At 35.0% G+C, this 21968-nt stretch overlaps 1 protein-coding gene across 13 annotated transcripts in view; it reads right to left on the bottom strand.

The window, feature by feature from the left end:
- The window catches only part of DGKB (diacylglycerol kinase beta), a 755291-nt gene that overhangs the window by 589026 nt on the left and 144297 nt on the right, over positions 1–21968 (bottom strand). For 7 of the 13 annotated variants that reach the window (XM_032760162.1, XM_032760169.1, XM_032760230.1 and 4 more), the window contains exons 3-4: positions 13841–13917; positions 10159–10179 (exon numbers count right to left, since the gene is read on the bottom strand). In XM_032760162.1, coding sequence (XP_032616053.1) covers positions 10159–10179; positions 13841–13917 — 98 coding nt within the window. The remainder of the gene's footprint in view (positions 1–10158; positions 10180–13840; positions 13918–21968) is intronic. The other 6 variants (XM_032760187.1, XM_032760209.1, XM_032760250.1 and 3 more) reach the window with 1 other exon arrangement.

The following is a 21968-nucleotide window of genomic DNA, read 5'->3' as shown; positions in this document are numbered from 1 at the left end:
CAATCACAATTAAGGTTGTTATATTAAGTTATTGTAAACCACACATTTTGTCAATCACATTTCTGACTGTAACTACCCTGGTCATTTTGTTATTCACAAACAATTGTCTTATTTTGATCCTCTTCAAAAGATGGTTTATAATCAGCTATAAAACTTTGATGGGTGTTCTTAAATACAAGTTTCTGATAACTTTGGAGATTGTAACATTGGACTAAAGGGAAAACGTACAGGACTCATGAAAGAGCTCAAACATTCATGAATACCAAGCAGAGCATGAGTTAACTGAATGGGCTGAACTAATAGAAAACTGAAGTAATCTTTTTTTTAAAACTTTGTCCTTGAAACATTGCTGATCCTTGTTTTGTTATTCAGAGTCAAGAAAACTTTTATTTTGAGCTATTTACAGTCTTTAATAATTGAGTAAGGTATACTCATGTGAATAAAATTTGGAGCACACTTCTTTCTCTTTGCCTGGTTCCTCTAGAATTTGGAAACTATCTGTGAATATTCTTAACTTACAGCAATATGGTTATTTGTATCAGTGCGATAGGAATTCATTTTCTTTGGCAACAGTACACAATTAGAGAAATCGGTTGTTTTACCAAGGCTTTGACTGGAGAGGTGTGCTTCTTTTTAAGGACTCAAGCTCGACTTGCAGAGCCAATAAAAGCCCCTTGGGAAAACTGGCCTCATACCTTGTCTACACCATCCTCATACAGGGTTCCTAATCTGTGATGAGTAAAAAATGTCACTTTCTAATGGGCCCAGGAACTCTATATTCTAGGAACCTCAAGAAGAGAGGAATTCACCCAATTCATAGGTATTTGAGGGTGCTAACCCATGGCTGGGCTGGGCTTTCCAAAGTCCTGTCTGAGATTCCTTATGGAACAGAATTCCATCAAAAGTAATTTTAAAAGTGTATATAAAAATAATTATTCTTGCTGCACTTTATGCAAACTGTCAGGCCAAGTATAAGACTGAAGTCTATTTTGCAAACAACTCAGTCCTATTATGAATTGTTTTTAACAAAAATGAGGACTGGGGAGAGAAAAATTATGTTTCGAAACTTATCACACATTTGTCATTAAATTCTATTCTCATTAGTTGTTTTTAATTTTTTTTGCCTACATTTTAGATTAACCCTCTTATTCCTGTGAACCAACCAGCAATTTCTGGCTGCAACTCAGAAGAAACAAAAGGCATGGGTAATGTAATAATCTGGATCAATATTTTAATTCTGAGCAGTTATCCTGCAAATCCCAACAGATGATAGGATTATCATAACCCAGAGTTTCCTCTGGGAAAATAAGACCAAAGGAACTAAACAAAGCCAAGCCCCATGCAACCAAATCTTAGCTTGCATAATTATAGCCACCAGTTATCTGGGCGTGCTGGCAGCCTTGGGATTTTTCAGCTGCCCTTATCCATCCCTCTTTATTTGGTTTTAATATACGTCTTCTAATAATCCCGTTTGTCTCTTCTCACCTTCAGGCCATCAAACTCCAAGCGATCATGCAACCAGAGTCTCGAAACAATGGCTCCTTTTAACAGAGACCCTTAAATAGGCTTTCGAGAGAGTTATGACTGCCATATTTCCAAAACAGCACCCCCTAAGAGCAGGAAGCCGTTAAGATCAGTCTTTGTCCCTATTCTAACTGCATACCTCTTGTGTACCACTTTAGAGGGGAGAATAATAGAGGTAGGAGGCAAATGCCTAGGCAGATAAAGAAGGGTCCGCAGAGAACCTCTGAACCACTCAGGTTATTGTGCACAGGGGGGCTTGCCTAAGCATGATCACAGAGAAAAATTCTGTCCCTTCACACATGCTCAGTAGGGAAATAAATCAATGTGTAGTGGCTCAGACTCAGGGCCCACATGTGCACTGGAATGATGGGGCAGAGCCACCAAAAATTTGTGCTTTATGCAGGGGAGGAGCCTGACCTCTTCAGCTCATGTGTGGTGGCCTGGTATTCAATTTGTGAGGTGAAAACCTGTGTGCGGGACCCCTCTCTTTTCTGAGCACTTTCCTTTCGCTTAATAAATTCTGCCCTCCTCAGCCTTCAATGTGTCCGCATGCTTAATTTTTCCTGGTCATGAGACAAGAACCTGGATTTAGCTGAACTAAGGAGCAAAAATTCCTGCATCACTGGCATTTCTCCTAATAGGCAATACATTTCTTCTTGACTCTTCTTTTTTCAGCACTCAGGAAGACTTTCTGAAATTTCTGAAGTGTAGTTCTCTCTGGCTCAGCAAGCAAAATACTGTTTTATTTTCTGACAGCTCTAAGCCTTAATTCCCTCCATATAAAGTGGTATATGAAATCAATCATTCAGGCTGGGTGTGCTGGCTCATGCCTGGCACTTTGGGAGGCTGAGGCAGGCAGATCACCTGAGGTCAGGAGTTCAAGACCAGCCTGGCAAACGTGGCAAAACCCCATCTCTACTAAAAATAAAAAAATTAGCCAGGCATGGTGGCATGTGCCTATTGTCACAGCTACTCGGGAGGCTGAGACAGGAGAATCACTTGAACCTTGGAGGCAGAGGTTGCAGTGAGCTGAGATCGCACCACTACACTCTAGCCTGGGTGTCAGAGTGAGACTCCATATACAAAAAAAAGGAATCAATCATTCAGAGTTGTCTCAATATAATAAAAATTGATATAAAGCACTTAACATACACTTGGGCACATAATATATAAAATAAATAAAAGGATTAGGTTAAAGGAAGAACTGTCCTCAGCTTAGATACATTTTTAAGTTATCTTAATTTGCCTTTTGTATTTTTTTGAGACAAAGTCTTGCTCTTCTTCCCCATGCTGGGGTTCAATGGCGTGATCTTGGCTCACTGCAACTTCCGCCTCCTGGGTTCAAGCGATTCTTCTGCCTCAGCCTCCTGAATAGTTGGGATCATAGGTGCCCACCACCACGCCCGGCTAATTTTTGTATTTTTAGTAGAGATAGGGTTTCACAATGTTGACCAGGCTGGTCATGAACTCCTAGCCTCAGGTGGTCCATCTGCCTCGGCCTCCCAAAATACTGGGATTACAGGTGTGAGCCATCATGCCCAGCCAATTTGCCTTTTTATTGGTACAGAAAACTGTAAAGTTCATTGCATCTTTCTGAATAAAAACTTCAGGTTTTGTGTGTCTCAAATACTTTGCTATAACATTTCTGTGTCAGATAACAGAGACAAATAACAACTTTTATAAGGCAATAATTCTAAAAAAAAAATCTTCCTTTGAAAAATAAAAGCCTATTACAGATATAAGAATGGAGTAAAAATTTCCTCAATTCTTAAATTATTGCTACAAGATGATATCACATTATTTATTGCTGAGGTGTTAGTGACAATGTAAGTTTCTCTCTCAAACTTCTTCACTGTGTTCTTTGGAGCAAAATTAATTTATCTCACATTTTCTGGCATTAGATAGGGCTTGCAATGTGGGAAAACACAAACCTCTTTTTTTTTTTTTTTCCTGAGACAAGATCTCTCTCTCTCTGTTGCTCAGATTGGAGTACTGTGGCCCAGTCATAGCTCACTGCAGCCTCAATCTCCCGGACTCAAGCAATCCTTCCACCCCAGCCTCACCAGTATCTGGGACCAGAGGATTGTGCCACTATGCCTGACTAATAGTTTTTTTTTTTTAATTTTCTAACTCAGAGTTTTCAATTCATTGAGAAATGTTTCTTCAATGTGTTTCCTGGTTAACCCGTCCTTTTTCTTCTCTTGTTAGTAAAATCTTTTCAAATATCTCCTAAAATTCTATGTTGTCCACATTATTAAACATTTCTGATAAATGGATGATATCCTCATCTGTACATTTTCCTTAGATCATGACTTACAAGAAAATTTCCAAATTTAGGCATCAGAGTTTCTACTGCTGTCACGTAACAGCATTAGAATTGCTTTTTGAAGACCGTGACCTTTAAATAGAATGAGGTCATTTATATGCATATCAATGAAGCCATTAATGATAAAAATTGGGTCAGACTTAACTGAATGACTATTCAAAAATTGAATTGCTGTAGGCTCAAACACATGTGCGCACACACACACACAAATGTTCAAAATTTTAAAAACTGCTTTTTCATTTTTTTTTCCTTAAGGAGCAGCCACAGACTATTTAGGGAGATAACAGAGAATTTGTAAAGAATACTGACTGAGGGAGCTGCTCAGATGTTGCTGCCAAATTGGCACAGATTCAAGGCACATTTCTATATGCCTTTCATTATTATTTCTGACCATCTGGATCCTTTGTTTTTAAATCCGTGTTAATACTAAAGAGAAGATACTAGTATTCATCCACACAGATTCAAAGTGAATGAAAATAAATGTCATCACTCTATCCTTAATTTCTTTTGGTAGTTTTGGGTTGTAGATTTTCTCGTATTCAGAAAGTGTTCTTTGAGCACCCACTCTGCGCCAGGCTCTGTTCTAGGTGTTTGGGTAAAGATGTTACTAGAACACATAAAATTCCTTCCATGAGGGAGCTTATCTTCTAATGAAGGGAATAAGAAAACAGCAACATTAATGTGCTAAATCCACAATGTCTAATGGTATTAAGTGCTATAGAAAAAAAAAAATAAAGAAGAAAAAGATTTCTTGGGGGAATGTGCTTGTAGTTTTTTAAGTCCAATCATCAGGAAATGAGAAGCTATTCTTTGAGTAAAGATTTAAAGGTGATGAGGCACATATTTGCACATATTTGGAGAAAGCACATTTCAGGCAGAGAAGACAGCTAGCTAGTACAATGGCCCTGAGGTATAAGGATGCCCCTGTTCTAGAGAAATTTTCACTGGAGCCAGTGAGGAGGAGCAGAAAACTGGAGCAGGAGTGAGGGAGGACTAGAGTAGTAGAATACAAGGTCAAAGACTCAAGCTGTGGCGATGTGTGGACTGGGCAGAGCATACAGGATATTAGATCATCAAAAGAGAGTTATAGCTTTAACGTGGAGTGAGTTTTTAGTAGGAAATTCCATGATCTGACTCATATTTTAACAGAACCATGTGACCATAATAACACTTATTTGTATCAGACAAAAGACAGTCTATCGTCAGTTGTTATGTTTTTCTAACTAGCTTGTATTCACCACTAATTAATAAATTACCCCTAAAACACAAAATGAATCACTCAACTATTATAGATAAAGTAACTGTTTGAAACCACAAATAAATCACTTTATCTATCAACAAATGTTGACCGAGTACCTATATGTGTAAAATATTATGCGTTTACTAGGCAAAGAACTCTGATGAAATTAAGTAGATAATAATTTAAATTAATAAGAGTTTTTTTTACAGTTTCCATTTCTATTTTGCATTCTAATTTATATCATTAACTAAATATATCAAACTTAAAAATTGATATGAAGGTCACTGAGCAAAAGTATATTGATTAAATATGCAGTATGGCTATCTTACTGAGATTTCAAAATACAATTTTTTATATTAAAATTCTTTAGAAAAATTTATATTTTAAATATTGCATTTCTTATGCTTATCTTGCACTGCAATTGACTATTCATTATTTCAAATTTCAGAGAGTTCCTTGATAGTCCCCTAAGGCTGTCATATAGATAGTTCCTTTGAAGAGAAAGAGCACAAAGTGTGAAAACCTTGAATTTAAATTTTTATATTAGTTTTGGCAAATGAAAACTATTTTAGCACTTCAGAGTCACATACTCCATTAACTCTAGCTTTACCTAAGAATAGAATTATGAAGACTCAGTAGAAAGACAATTATAAACATATTATTTTAGTAAAAAATAGGAAATGGCAGAAAGATAATGCTACTACATTCTATTAATTACAAAAAGCAAATAATGGATTGGAAAAAGTTTAAGCAGAATATTTTTACTATGATTTCAGTATGTCTTTTAATCAAGGATCTATAGCTAACTGTTTTATACTTCAGCTGAAATCTATTTTAATCTGGTGTGACACTGTCTTGTCACACTAAACATTTTTTGGTGTTGTCACTAGGACAGGAGTGAGTGTTACTGAAACACAAACATAAATCCTCTAACATTTTCTCCTTGAAAAATAAAACCCAATAAAAATGTCTTGGACACTTTTGTATATATAATTTCAATTAATAAGATCAGTTTTTAACTATTCGTTACTTGTATGTTCACTTTTAAAGAAAATCTCCACAGGGGGGTTTTATAATGCACATATGAGCAGGCAGATTCCATGCAAAACTTCTCTTTCCTGAAGGGCTATATGATCCAACCCAATTTTGCAACACTAAGTGTATGACACGGTCTTTTACCTTATAGGTCCTCATTATGTAACACTATCCAAATGTTACCATGTTTTAGGAACTGCATTAAATATGTTACATGTGTGCTATCATTTAATCATCACAATACCTATGGACAAAGAAACTGAGGCTCAGAAAAGTTCCTTAAATTGCCCAACACCAAAAGCTTCTAATTGACACTGAAGACATAAATATTTCTAACTTCAATGCGCATTATGTTATAGTTAAAGTATAATTTTCTAAACAGATTTTGCAATATTAACACATGGTACAAGGTAATTTCCCACTGGTTTATCAGTATTGGATGCATTTACAGCTGTGTCAAATTGGTCTACCATTTCAGAAAAAAAAGATATACACAAACAAGGTATAACAATTAAAAGTAATGGTACGAGTATTCAGTTTCCCACTCTTGAAAACGCTGTGTTGACTGTAACTGTTTTTGTACCCTTTGATGTTCAAAGTATAACCTATTACTTCGGGTCATATACCTGAAATGTGTTCAAATCTGCCCTCCCCCATCTCCATTCTGATGCCCATTGTCATCTAGTGTTCTTACTTGATTGGGCTGCTTCCATAACTCATATCTAGTCTTCTCTTCTACGCAAGTCCATGCCCCACATTGCTACTGGAGGTATTTTTCTAAATGGAGAATTTAACTTGTTCACCTAAGAATATGATTTATAATTTCTTTCACCTATAAAACTTAAAATTCATAGACATTAGAAGCCTTTTTACCAAAATGTCTAGATTTATATTCATTTAGTACCCTGCAGTGCTCTTTCGCTTGAAAAAGCTATTTCTATCTCTTTTTATTTTTTGAGACAGAGTCTTACTCTGTTGTTGCCCAGGCTAGAGTGCAATGGCACGATCTCCGTTCACTGCAATCTCCACCTCCTGGCTTCAAGTGATTCTCCTGCCTCAGCCTCCCAAGTATCTGAGACTACAAGCGCTCACTTCCTCACCCAGCTAATTTTTGTATTTTTAGTGGAGTTGGTATTTTACCATGTTGGCCAGGCTGGCAGGCTGGTTTTGAACTCCTGATCCCCAAATGATTGGCCCACGTTGGCCTCCCAAAGTGCTGGGATTACAGGTGTGAGCCACCATACCTGGCCAAAAAAGCCATTTCTAATGATGAAAAAGCACAAGTAAAAACAACAGATAAACCCTAAAAATAAAATTTAGATGTGACAGAGTAATGTTGGTTTTAACTTATACTGGAAAAGTACAAAAAGATCACCTAAAAACCCCAGCATTAGTTTTTAACTTCTATATCGTTTAATAAATGTTATTAAAGAGATGAAAGAACAAACATTCTACAATGTGAATTTAAATACCACTTTTCAAAGTTGGCATTTATCATTAAACTAAGGAGAGTTACTTGTTTATTTATTTCCCAAATGTATTTATGCTTGATTTCAAAACTTGTTTCTAAAGAAAGCAATTGGTCACAATTGGTAAAATTGTATTTTATAATTGTAGGTAGACTTGATAAGAAGAGGAACATCACTGAAACTATATTGATGGTAATAGTGAAGAGAAGCAGAAATACTGGTTAACATACTATTTCTGTTCTTGCTAACTAACTGTCCTAGCACCATGTAGTTGGAGGAAGTGAAGCAATACAACAGACAATAGCTCTGCTATCAGGACAGCACTCAGGATTGTGGCCAGGTTTGGGAGGGGAAGCAAATTACATGTCATGTTCCCCACTCCTACCACATGGTGGAAGGAAATTATTTTTGTGTGCAGAAGACATCAGAGTTATAGTTCCTCAATTTAAAATGAGAAAATAAAGGAAACAGAATTTGTTGGTGGTATATCGCCAATATTCTCACTCTCATCTTTGGCATGTGCTGTAGAACTTTTTTATGAAATCACATTGGTCATTAAAGTATGACCACAGCCACTGTCTCTAAACATTAGTGGAACACCTGTTACGTGCAAGACACAGAGCTATTTATTATACATACACTTTAGAACCTAACCCTTTTAACAGTCCAATAGGGCTGATGCTCTCTTCCTTTTATAAGTGAACAAACTAAAGATAGAAAACTTGTCCAAGTTCCGTTAAGATGAATTCGGTTCAGTCAGACTCCTCAGACCATATTTTCTCTGTTATACTTTCTTTATGCTTTCCATAATGGAAAGGGTTGAATTTGGTTCTAGAAGGATAATTATAGATTACAGTAAAAAGGTTTTTATATCATTGTTAATAATTATATCAGTGTCATTATCCTTGTTAAAGACATTTAAAATATTACTTTAGGCAGCAGCACTACAAAAGGTAGGTTTTGAATCCCCAGGTTCCTTATTAAGGGGTAAAAGCATATTGTCTGAATGTAAAGGGTATACACATTAAGAGAAACTACAGTACAGAGTACAAAGTGCAAAAATAAAGCAAGCCCCTGTGGAGTTATGCAAGCGTAACTCAGCCTCAGGCCAAGGAACATCTACTGACAGGAAACATGTACGGAGAAAATCCTACACTCAGAGAACACTGATAGACAAAGAGCACACATAGAGCAGTAACATGTGCAGGCTCTCATTCTTCTCCCCTTGAATACCCTCAGTTTTGTCAATTCTTTCTATTCTGTAACTGCAATTTCTTGCCTGCTAAGCCACTGCACATGAAAAAAGACTGGGCAAGGAAAAGGAAGGAAGACACTCATTCTGCTGACCCTCCAAAAAGTTAGAGCTTATTTTGACATGAGTTTTCAGACAGCCTCTAGTAAGGATGTAGGTTGTGCAGAAAGGTGTGTTTGTTGGGTGCTCAACGAAAGTCATTTAATAGCCAAGTCCTGAAAATGTAGACATTCTTGAATGACTACATTGGAGTAAATGAAAACAATCATTTACTCCAAGGGATTGCCTCTTAAGTGTCATAAAGCCTATTTAGTCCATATTTGGGGAAACAAGTTTCCAGAAAAGTCACAGATGAAATCAGGAAAAGGCCATCCTCTGAAACGGAGGCTAGTAAATCTTGCCACAGTCAATGAGTTGCCATATTACCAATGCCTCTTTATACAATATTGTAAGATGTAGGATCTGTATCTAAGTCCACCAGTATCATTCTGATGTTATAATTGTACTTTACGTGTTGGACATGAAATTACAGTGGCTGTTGTCATTAAAACCATCAAACAATTTAAGAATAAGAAGAAGCTGGTACATATCCAAGATTGCCCAAAGGAGATAATATTACAGTTTTAGACAACTCATGCATTTTAGTAAGAAATATTTCTACAGTGGTGAAGACAATTGATATAGCTACTCTAGTGTGATTAAAAATATCCATTCAGAGCACCTGAAAATGTGTTGTAATTCTGTGCACTCGACTGAACTACTGATCTAAAACTTAATTTACAAAACAGATTTTCAGGGAGAGTGGTTGAAGCAACAGATGAATAATCTTCCCAGGAGGGCAAAATCAGCAACTCTTTGCTTATGTTTCCCCCACAGATTCTATCACAGCACTGTAGACAAAACAAAACAAAACAAAGCCTTATCATTGCATTTTAAATGCAATTTTAAAATTTCCCATGGTAAATTAATAAATTAAGACTTTTACTAAATAAAATATAATAGCACAGCCTTATATATCTTCATGAAATTAGAAAAATAAATTCCAGAGTCTACAAAACTGAAGGCCACACTTGAGACCCTTTTTGTCTATTAATGTACCAGCTCCTATTAAGGCACTAAATCCTCTGATGGATTAAAAAAAATTTGTCACATCCAACTCAGTTATAACCTATGGATATTATAGGCAATCTTGTATACTATAGAAATCATATTGGTACAGAAGTATAGTTCAGTGATATGGATGAGAAATTCATAGATCATATCAGAATAAAGAAAGAAAAGACAGACTTTAATAGAAAAGAAAATGTCTTACTTGGTTAAGAATGTCTTGTTTCTGTGCATGCAAGGAAAGAAAGAATACATGTGTTAATGTAAGATAATTTATACTCATTATCTCATATCTCTGATTATTTAGCTAAAAGTTCAAGTTTACAGGTTGATTTTAAAACATACCCTAGATCCATAGCGGCATCAGCATAAGTTAGAAAACTGATAGAAATGCAAATTCTTGACCCCCACCTCAGAAACACTGAATCTAAAACTGCGTGGGGTTGGGGGCAGGCAGGCAGCAATCCATGTTTTAACAAAACCCCCGGCTGATTCTGAGGTACACTAAAATTTCAGAATCAATGACTACATCAATCTTTGTATATAATAAGCAAACTGTTCTGACATTAGATAAATATAATATGTAACACATAGAGTGTGATTAAAATATTTTAGAGGATTAATAGAAATATAACCATCTATATAAAGGTATATTAGATTTTGAATATGTATTTCCCATTTCTAAGATTTCCTTCTATTAGCATCACGCCTAGCATCTCTCCATACTCTTAAAGATTAAAATATATTTCTATATACATCTGCCACTTTCTTCCCATATCTCAGCTGTGAGTGGAATAATTTGGAATTGAACTTGAAGTCCAAGATCAAAAGAAAAAAAAAATGTGTGGATTGCTAAACTGGCTTCCCCTCATACTACCAAATTCTACTGCTCTCAGGAGACTATTTATATGGCCTATGTTTTACTGAGAATAACCTCACTGAGACTGGATCTCTGCTACAAACTAGCTGTAATAATGTTCTTAACTTTATATTATTTACACAAGAGTAGGTGGAGGCTGATAAGACCCTCTCCCCTAGTCAGGCATGAGTCATTAATATGTATGTGTACTGGGAAGTGCCACACTCACTACAAAAGCAATGTTTTCCCATGCCTTCCCCTAACCTTTCTCATTCCTATCTAAGAGGACGTTCCTCTCCCCTATGTCTTGGTTAATCAAGTGAAGAGCACAGGGCATTAGCCTTAAACTGGGATTCTAGTCAATTAGGTTTTTGTTGTGGTTACTGTCACAAGCTAGCTGGTGAATCTTGGACAAATCATTTCACTTTTCTTAAAATAGTTTCTTTATTTAAAAACTTTGTAATTTTATTAATTTGGGAATCTCAAGACCTTTGAATGGTTTTTATTCCTACAGAATCTTTAAGGCTATTGTTTAGATTTCTCTTATTCATTTCTTCAAGGAATGATTATCAAATGATCTTTAAAAGATAGGAATTAAAAATAAATGATTTATTCACATATTATACTTAATATTTTTTCTCTATTAAAATAGACTTCAACAGGTCATATCTTTTTTGGGTTAAATTTTTATCCCCAGCACTTTAAAACTTCAGTAATTCAAGTGAATTATAAGCAAAATAATACATCTATGATTTAAACAGCTTTATGTTGTAGGAGGATAAGCAATTTAATTTTTGCAAATACATTTTATATAAATGATACAAGCTGTGTTCCTTTTAGAAAACAATGAATTAATTATTCATTCCAAATTCAGGTTGCATTACTCAATTGTCCATTTTTTCTTGTGTAATTGAGCATCATTAATTAAGCATCAGTGCAAACAACTTGGGGGTCAAATTGACCAGCCAATGGAGAGTGATAACTTCACATGTGAATTGACATTAGGAATTCTGTCATATTGTAAGAGTAATTTTTTATAAATTGGATGAGGTCATGTATTGAAGAGAACTTAAAGGGCATAAAGATTTATTTCTCATCATTAGATATTCTTAATTATTTTCAATTGGCTTTTAGAAGATACATACTAGTTTTTTAAATGGTTATATTAGCCTTAAAATTTTATTCTGAAGGAAAAATTTTATGAAAATTAATTAAGATCAGAGAGTGGTTTTGCTCTTAATTTAGAATTGTTCTTGGGTTGTAATGAGATCTTTTTGTTTTTCAACTGTTCATTATTTTAATAACACGTTTCAACAATAGATCTGTACATTTATGAAACATATTACATTGTTGAAAAGGGTGATATGTGAGTCTAATAATGAATCTAATAACTACCTTAATAAATGCAGCATATGGTGACTGATAATTCTCATGAAATATATAATTACAGTAAAACTAAGTCTTGAGAGTCCTATAAATAAAAAAATAATTGAAGCAAAAAGGCTGCTTTGCAAACAAGATCATTTAACTGAGTTTGTTGCCAGCAGCTATCATTATGGAGAAAAACAGGTTTTATCTCTGTATATAGATTAGATAAGTTTTCAAATATTGTGAATATGAATATTAATGACAATTTTTGTGTCTTATAGCAATTCAGTGCTTTAATTCATCTTTACTTTTCCCACTCTGCTTTCTTAGGCTTTGAGAGTCTCAGTTTTGTAAGTTTAGCTGCTAACTTTTTTTTTCCTCCTCCTCTATGGCGTCTAGAAAAATACAAGGGAAATGTAGGCCAAACATCTATTTTTTTTTCTAATACAGAAAAATGGGAACGGCTTTAAATAGCCTTTATTTTCTCCATCATTTATAGGCACCAAATATTAATTTTACTTTTTAAGAAGAAAATAAATTCCAGGCTAAAGAGTTTTAAAAGTTACAGTAATGTACCAGAATGTAGAGAGAATAAGAAAATATGACATGAAAAATAGCTAGCTATGAGAAATACTGACAGGAAATTTCAAAACAATTTGAATATCTTGATGGTTATGGTAACTAAAATTAAGTTCTAGAAATCCCAGGGAAGTACAATATTGAAAGATAACTAAGAAGTGTGTTCTTGCAAGCATACAAAAACAAAACAATAATAGCAAAAAATAAGTCACATTTTAGTCAGCAAACAAATCTATCTAGTTAATACATCCTGACAAAAGGGTCTTTTGCAAAGAGAAGTTTGAAGCAACGTAAATGTTCCTTCTGAAGCTGCAAATGAACTAACAGTAATGATGATCAAACATTTAAAATGTAACATCTCTCAACTAATACTAAATAGGTTATTTAACAAACAATTAGGAAGGAAGGGGCATTCATTCCAGCATGGTGTTCAAAAGCAATTGACAAGACATGCAAAGTTTTCATAAGAAAATCTTAAAGAAATCTTAAGCTTACTGGTAAAAGGTAAAATAGAAGATTAAAAAAATTCCTCCCTTTTTGTACAAGTTGGCTCCTTAAGGTAACAGACCAGGTATAAGCAACACAAAATCCTTCTTTGGTCAAGGAAGGAAGTGCCTGAAAGGGGTAATTCCCTACCCCTACACCAATATCCATTTTGGATTGAAATTTGTGGGTCATAGAATGAGAGCCAAGCATACTCCTTCTCTATTTTATCCAATGCTGTTTCCTGACTTCTAGGAAAAGAACCAACCCTACACTTAAATGATTCATATTCTTTCAAGCATACAATATAGAAAAGTTATTTGAATGAAAAATGTACAACATTTAATATATCTTCTAGAATAGCATTGCATTATGAACTTCATTTAGTTTATGTTATGACACATGGTAAATGGTTTATGGTGTGCATATATATGCATACACACATACACATATACATACATCTGTATCATACATATATAATGTATATGTATACATATACATACACACACACACATACATTTATCCAAGAATTTTTTATTAAGAAATACCCTCTTCCAAGCATATATATGAAACTGATATAAAGAAAAAGAAGTTTTACCCCTTCAGGATTATACTTTGCAAGCACACCATTACCATGGAATTCTTCAAGAACATCCTTTAATTTCTTTGTAGAATCTATAAAAAACAGAAAACACAAAAATTGTTTACATGCACATACTGTGGTTGTGTAGCCCAGTCCAGAAACAGAGACCACTTAAAATGTAAATAAGCATCAGCAGAAACTAAATTTAAAAACCAACATATAAAATGTCTCTTGCCATTTTTGAAAGGCTATTTAATTGGAAAAGAAATTGCAAAGAAACAAAAAGATCACTGCGTTAAATAAAAACAATACTGCTGGATAAGAAAAATAAAATGGGTAGCTAAGCCTCAATGGTGAATCCATTTAGAGGGAAGCTATACATTTTAGTATCTTGTAGATATTTTTAAGGAGACTTTTCTCTGTATACATAGCACAACTAAACTAAAGCCTACTTTAGTAATTAAAGCTTTAGTAAGTAAGCTTTAATTTAGTTGTGTCACATATTTTACCTTATATATGCATTATGAATAACATTTTAGTTTTGTTATGTATAAATTAAAGCTTACTCTATTCAATGAAGAAACAAAGCTTAGACATATTACCAAAAGAATTATAAATTATTTTCTTCAAAAGTACTATTATTTTTAAGCCTTTCATCTTATTAGTTGGTAACAACAAATTTTAATAAAATAATGTCATAAAAGAATTATCAGTATTACAATTAAAGTTAAATACATCAAAATGATATAGATATATTCATTCAGTCTACTAAAATATGCTCATTATACTTATTGAAATATAATTTTTGATTTAGAAATCTCAGAATTACAATGCTTTTTTTTTTTTTTTTTTTTTTTTTTTTTGAGATGGAGTCTCGCTCTTTTGCCCAGGCCGGACTGCAGTGGCACTATCTCGGCTCACTGCAAGCTCCGCCTCCCGGGTTCATGCCATTCTCCTGCCTCAGCCTCCGGAGTAGCTGGGACTACAGGCGCCCACCACTGCGCCCGGCGGGCGGATCCACGAGGTCAGGAGATCGAGACCATCCTGGCTAACACGGTGAAACCCCGTCTCTACTAAAAATACAATGCATTTTTAAGTTAGAAGGAAATAATAGCTAACAAATATGGGTAAGTCATCTAAATATTTAATCAAGGTTGAATAATATGAAAAAACCTCAAAATTAAAATGTAGGAAATACGTGGATTTCCCAGTTTTCTTTTATGGAACAGAGCATGGAAAATTATTGGCTACCATTTGAATATAATTCTTATTGACCTTCCCTAAGAGTCAGTGATACTTGGACTACCACAAAATATTTCCTAGTTCAAGAAAACTAATTCACAAATTAGCTTTTGAAACATCCTGCTAGAAAACTCTCTCATAGATGCCCATTGAATACATAATGCCTATATTTTGTGAATTATACTTTTACTTGAAGTGTACCATTTCCTTTCTTTATATTGTAAGTTCTGTGGGTTTGTGTATGTGTGTGAAACAATAGATAGATAGATAGATGATAGATAGATAGATAGATAGATAGATAGATAGATAGATAGATAGATGATAGATAAGAGTTTTGCTCTTGTTGCCCAGGCTGGAGTGCAATGGCGTAGTCTTGGTTCACTGCAACCTCCATCTCCTGGGTTCAACTGATTCTCCTGCCTCAGCCTCCCAAGTAGCTGGGATTACAGGGGCCCACCACCATGCCTGGCTAATTTTTATAATTTTAGTAGAGACAGGGTTTCACCACATTGGCCAGGCTGGTCTCGAACCCCTGACCTCAGGTGATCCACTCGCCTCGGCCACCCAAAGAACTGGGATTACAGGCATGAGCCACCATGCTCAGCCTATGAAACAGTACTTTTAAGTGAGATAAAATTCGTGTCACATAAAATTGACTACATTAACAATTTCAAAGTGTACAATTCAGTAATTTTTAGCATATTCATGATGTTGTGCAATTATTACCACTAATTAATCCCATAATATTTTCATCACCCTGTAAAGAAACTTTATACCCATTAAACAGTCACTCCCTGTATTTTCTCCTCTCTAACCTCTGGCTATCATTTATCTATTTTCTGTGTCTATGGATTTGCCTATTCTGGATGTTTCATGTAAATTGAATCATATAATATGTTTCCTTTGTGTCTGGCTTCTTCCACTTAGCTCAGTGTTTTCAAGGTTTTTCCATGTTATAACATGTATCAGTACTTCACTCCTTTTTATAGCTGAATAATATTCCATTATAATGAATATATTCTATTTAAAAAATCTATTTATCAGCTGATGTACATTCGACTTGTTTCCAGGTTTTGGCTGTTAAGAATGCTGCTATGAACATTCAAGTATACAAGTTTTTGTATAAACATATATTTCAATTCTCTTGGCTATATACCTGACAGTAAAATTGCCAGATCATACAGTAACTCTATGTTTAATGTTTTGAGGAACTGCCAAATTGATTTTCACAACAACTATACCATTTTACATCCCCACCAGTAAGGTATAACGGTTCCAGTCTCTCCATATCCTTGCCAACACTTGTTATTTTCTAACCATTTTTTCGTTATAGCCACTTGTTATTTTCTAACCATTACAGCCATCCTAGTGGATGTGAAATGATTTGAGTCACATCTGATTAGTCATTCGCTAATGACTAATAATGTTGAGCATCTTTTTATATGCATATTGGTCATTTGTATATTCTTTGGCAAAATGTCTATTCAAGTTCTTTGACCATTTTTTAATTGGACGGTTTGTCTTTTTGTTGTAGACATCCTCTGGGGAGTGTGTGTGTGTGTGTGCGCGCGTGCGTGCGTGCTCACGCATATTTGCTTGATGCCTATACAGCTTCCTATGTATTTCTTTTTTGGCATATAATTTGCTGGCATTTTCCATGTTGTGATCAGAGTTAATTTTTTATGCCATGTCCCTTGCTAGATTTGAGGTTGTTCTAGGGCAGAAAATGTGTGTTTTCATTTTTGCACACCTTTTAACTTTATCACAAAGTTGGAACAATAGAATTGCAATAAATATTGAGATTAAATTAATCAGAGCTATTCCTAAATGGCAATAAATTACAATAATTGCTTCTATATGGACTTTGTTAGAAACTTACACTGACAGAGAGAGACCAAACTGTATATTAAAAAGAGACATGAAGCTGACCCCTTATTCTCAAATCCTTCTTTGTGGATAATAAGGCACTATTCTAAGTTAGCAGAACTGCTTTTACTTCTTTTTATCCATAATCATAGATGCAACACATACTGTGCAGACCCACAGAGACACACACATATACAGATGCATACATTCTGGAATATCATATCTCAAGAGACTATGTTTATTTTAACCATATCTTAGGCCAATGATAAAATGGAAGGCAGAGAAAACAATTTTGGTTTCTCCCACATAGGCCTGCCACACAACTTTAGAGACACTGCTTAGATAGCCTTTTCGTTTCAGGTTTCTATGAGAGTAAAAAACACATTCAATAATTATTTATAAATGACTCAGAGAAGGGGAAAGCTCATAAAATTATTTCTACAATATTTTACTAGTGTACTGGTCACAGTTTATACTGAATATTCTTAGTAGAGAAATCATGAGCTAAATTAACAGCCAAAAACCTCTAGATATATGACTGCCCTTTCCGTGAACTAGGGCTCAATAATGACTTGGTCTGAGACAATTTAAGGTGCTCTAGTTGATATTCAGATGAATTACTATCAATTCAACTCACTGCCTCTCCAATTCTCAAGTTCCAGTTCTAATATCTTAATATCTGAAGTTTAAATATGACCTGATCTCCACTTCACAATCTAGTTTGGAAACTGGAGCATTATCTTGTTCTTATATTCCTGTCTCAATAACATTTATTGGGCCCAGTTTCTCTAAGGCTGAGGCCCTGACTTGACCGGTCAATCTTCTAAAGATAAGGATTTGAGTATGGAACACCAGAGAGTTCAGGATATCCATAACCTTTCAACAGCATTGTTTTTACATGAATTATCTACATGTCTTCTTGGGCACCCAAATTGCACTAGGTTGTGAAAATCCTACTGCTATGTTTAACCTTTTTTTGGGGGGGGAACACACATTTATCTTATTTGTAACTTAATTGCTTGTCCAAATTTCTTCCTATGGCCTATCACCATAAACATTCCTATCTTTTTTATTGTGCCAACTCTGAGTTACATTCTGTCCAAAATTACATTGGGGCAGTGGAGAGGGGAAAGGATCTATAACTAGGCCTGACCTGCCTTCTAGGACAAAATAAACAGAGGAAGTTATACCTGGATGAACAGATAGTAAGACGTGGCCTCAGTCATAATTCAGCTAATAATAGAGCTTCAGGAAAGAGCACAGTGACAGATACTAGGCTGAGCAATGCTGAGAAATCCAGGCAAGCAGCCAGCCAGGCAGGCAGCTGTGAGCTTGGAGATCAGTTTAGTAAATACATGTCTGTAATGGGAGAAAGAACCTGGAAGACTGGCCAGTGAAGTGCTAGGCATCCCAGTGCTGAGCAGCCAGGTTGAAAAGAGCAGGTTTAGTTCTTGGGATAAGGGAGCTGGACAGATGCTCAGTGCAAAAGATTGGGTCTCCTGGAAAGCAAAGGAGGGGTATGACTTGGGGAAATTTTGAAACATGGGGCTAATTTCAGAGGTTCCTATGCTTGGCTTGACTAGCAGGGCAGGATACTTGGAAAACAACAGTGAATACAAATTACTGCCCTTTGACTAACATATCCATTTTCCCAGCAAGTAATTTAATACTATGCCAATAACTACAGCTGAGACAATGGGCTGCCTTTTTCATCACTGTCAGAATCACCTTAGAGCTGAAAATGGTACTGAGCATGAAAGTGGGAGGCGTTTTATTAAGCAAACATTCTTGGAATGAGCTGGGAAAGAACAAAGAAAATGTTTATGGGGAGATGAGTTGACTTTCTCCTATACTTTACCTTTCTATCACCTGCTCTGGTACTTGAGTAATCCCAGGGGCCCCCCAAAATGCACACACCCTGTGAATCTTCTCATTTTGGCTGAGTCATGTAATAAACAATGCTATGAGAGTTAAATGAGCTACATTTTAGGGATCAACATTAAATTTTTATTTACTTTTACAACATTCAGAATTTTTACACGATTTTCAAGAAAAATTAAAGCCCCTTTACATTAGTCTGAATTGAAAATAGATAAATGACTAATAGCATTTAGTAATGTTTAGAAAATGCAAATGGATCCTAAAAAGTACTACACAAAAAATGAAACAGTTTTAGTTCCTCTCACATCTCTTTAGGCATCTGTTACATCTTGAGTGAGCCTCCTTTGTGATTTTCCTGCCTCTTTGTCTCTTTATTCCAAAAAACTCAACACATACTTGTCAGATTAATCTCAAAGGCCCCATGAAGTAATGGATAGATTTAAAGCCAGCTAGATTTAGATTTGAATCTTGGCTCCGGAATTCTTGGCTGAATGTCCCTGGGCATATTTTTAACCTCCCTATGGTTCAGTTTTCTAATATTTAAAATGAGAATAATGATAGGGATCTGGCAATACTGTGTCTAGCAAAGTGTCTGGTGCCCAATAAATCCTTGTTCCTTTGTTTCATCCTAAACGTGACTTTAAACAAATCATCACCCTTCAACAGTTTCCTGTTGCCTTTGGATTGAAGCACAAACTCCTCCTCTTGGCACCATAGGTGTGTCAAAATATGATCCAAATCTATCTTCCAACAGTTATTTTCTGTATCTTCCATATTTACTATTCAATATCCATTCATCCAATTCTGAAGGCATCTCATCATCCCATGATTTTAGAGCTCTTCTTTTGCTGATGATTTTTTTTTTCCTCAGGAATCCCTCCAATGTCGAGTGAAGTTCAACATAATGTATGGCATGATTTATCTGTCAACTTATCCACAAAATCTCTCAGGACCTCCTCAAACACAGTAGGTTGTAACTCATCCTCCATGGGACACCCCATAATAACTCTCTTAGAATCTACATCTGATTTGTGCATTGGGCACTAGCAACACTATTAATTATAGCTTGAATGCATGAGCATTTTAGGGTTTGCAAAGTGTTCTATTATCTCATTTAAAATTCACAGTAATGTTAACAAATATTCACTCCACTTAACGCATGAAGAAATCAAAGTTAAGGAAATTATTACCTACTTAGGATCACACAGCTAAAAAGTTTGACATAATGATTCAAGCTATTGTATATGACCCAAACCCATTCTCGTCACTTTGGAAAAAGAACAAATACAAGTTTATAATTTGGCTTAGGAACCTTGTTATTACACAGCTAAAATCACACAGCCAAAATAATGTGCAGTAGTGATTCAAACTCCTGTACAGTAAATATATTTTAAAGGTCAAGGCCAATAATTTTGCCACCTAAATACTAGTCATAGCTGCTGTGAGAAGACTATCATATATTCTACTGTTAAAGCCAAGACCCAACTTACAAAATGCATTTGTCGTTTTTGTAAATAATGTGTTTTTAGTGGATTGACTGTAAGTTCATTATCTGGTGTTTTTTTTTTTTTTAACCAAAATAGTGCTATGTTTCCCACGTTCAGTAAAGATATTGGTTTTTCAGGCCAATATGGTAGTTTTTACAAAGTGAGAGAGGCTCAATGGGACCATGGAAAAGTCATCTTTCGGGTCTCTTAATTCAGTGCTTTCAAAAGTTTCCTTTAAAATCTAAGCCTCCCCACATAGCTTTTTCCTCTTATCACAAAAGATATTCATGGTCTAGGAGATTTTTCCTGTGCTCAGCAAAAAAGCATTTTTTTCAGGAACTATATTAACCCTGTAGTAGAGGGGGCTCTGCAACTTCAACTGTTTAAAGAGAAGATTTTTCTAATTTAAATACTTAGCTAGCATTAATGTGCAGACACATTAATGCTAGCTAAGTATTTAAATTAGAAAAATCTTTATCAATTATGTCAATGTTAAATTTAAAGTTATATTGAATTTATATAATTTAATTGTATAAGTGTACAGTTAAATTGTATAATTGTTGTGCAGACAACATAGTAGCATTCAGTCCAATGTTACATTTCATAAAGTTTCCCTTAGCTATATAGTACTTAAAAGTAGTGAAATAGTGCTTTATCTTCATCTAACCCAGTAATACTCAAACCTGGATCCATATCAGGATCATCCGGGGAGCTTTTAATATACGCTGATGTTTGCGCTCAAAACATAGTGAGGCAGATTTAATTAGCCTACATCTCCATGACTGGCTAGTCATGAGGACCTTTAAAAAAGCCTCTCAGTTGAGTCTTATATGCAGCTGAGACGGAATTAATCACTGCTCTCATACTTAAATACATGCATAAAGAAAGTGAGAGTTAATCAGCAATTTTTGTCCTGCTAAATTTTCCTATGTCTGAATATATATTTTGTCTGATTGCTACACGGGGAACTTCTTTTAGGGAAGAAAAAAAAAAACCTCATGAGAACATTTTATTTAAAGATTTATTTACTCTCACCTTAGGTCACAATAGCAAAAATAGCATTTTGGAATCCAGCAGAGAGATCCAGAAAATAATATTGTCATTAAATGAAATTCCCCAGATGATATAAAAGAAGTTCTACTTAGAGCCAGCAGCAGAAAATAAATACCTACGGGACTATAGAATAAGAGATTTAGAGAACTAGTCACTAAGAAACAGAAGTTTTTATCTACTTGTGTGAGAATTTTCATAAAAGTACAAAGAGATCGAAAGAGAAACATGGAACTACTGTTAAAAATAATAACAGCCATATTGTAGCAGTTTATATGCTATTTGAAATCTATACACTTGGATTTTTAAAAATCTTAAAAATAATATTCTAATGATACTGCTACACTAGGAAAAGCTGTACAAAAACCAAACCCTCTGTTCAGGTCTTTGCTCCAGGCTCACCACAGGATTCTGGGAAAATCCTTTAAGCTGCTCTGAGTGCAAGTCACTCTCTACCTGTTCCTGCTAAGCTCTTGGGATCATCGTTAGCTTAAAAAGATAATGGGCATAATATCTTTGAGCAAACTGTTATACATATAGCAATAAGTATTTCCACTTACCAAAAACAAAAACTAGTTAATTCCAAAATGAGAATATGAAGAAAATTTCCTTTCTCC

This window comes from Hylobates moloch, unplaced genomic scaffold (assembly GCF_009828535.3).
Source record: "Hylobates moloch isolate HMO894 unplaced genomic scaffold, HMol_V3 SCAFFOLD_1, whole genome shotgun sequence".
Classification (NCBI taxonomy): domain Eukaryota; kingdom Metazoa; phylum Chordata; class Mammalia; order Primates; family Hylobatidae; genus Hylobates; species Hylobates moloch.
Note: the sequence above shows the minus strand (reverse complement) of the source record. Positions and strands in the feature narration are given on the sequence as shown.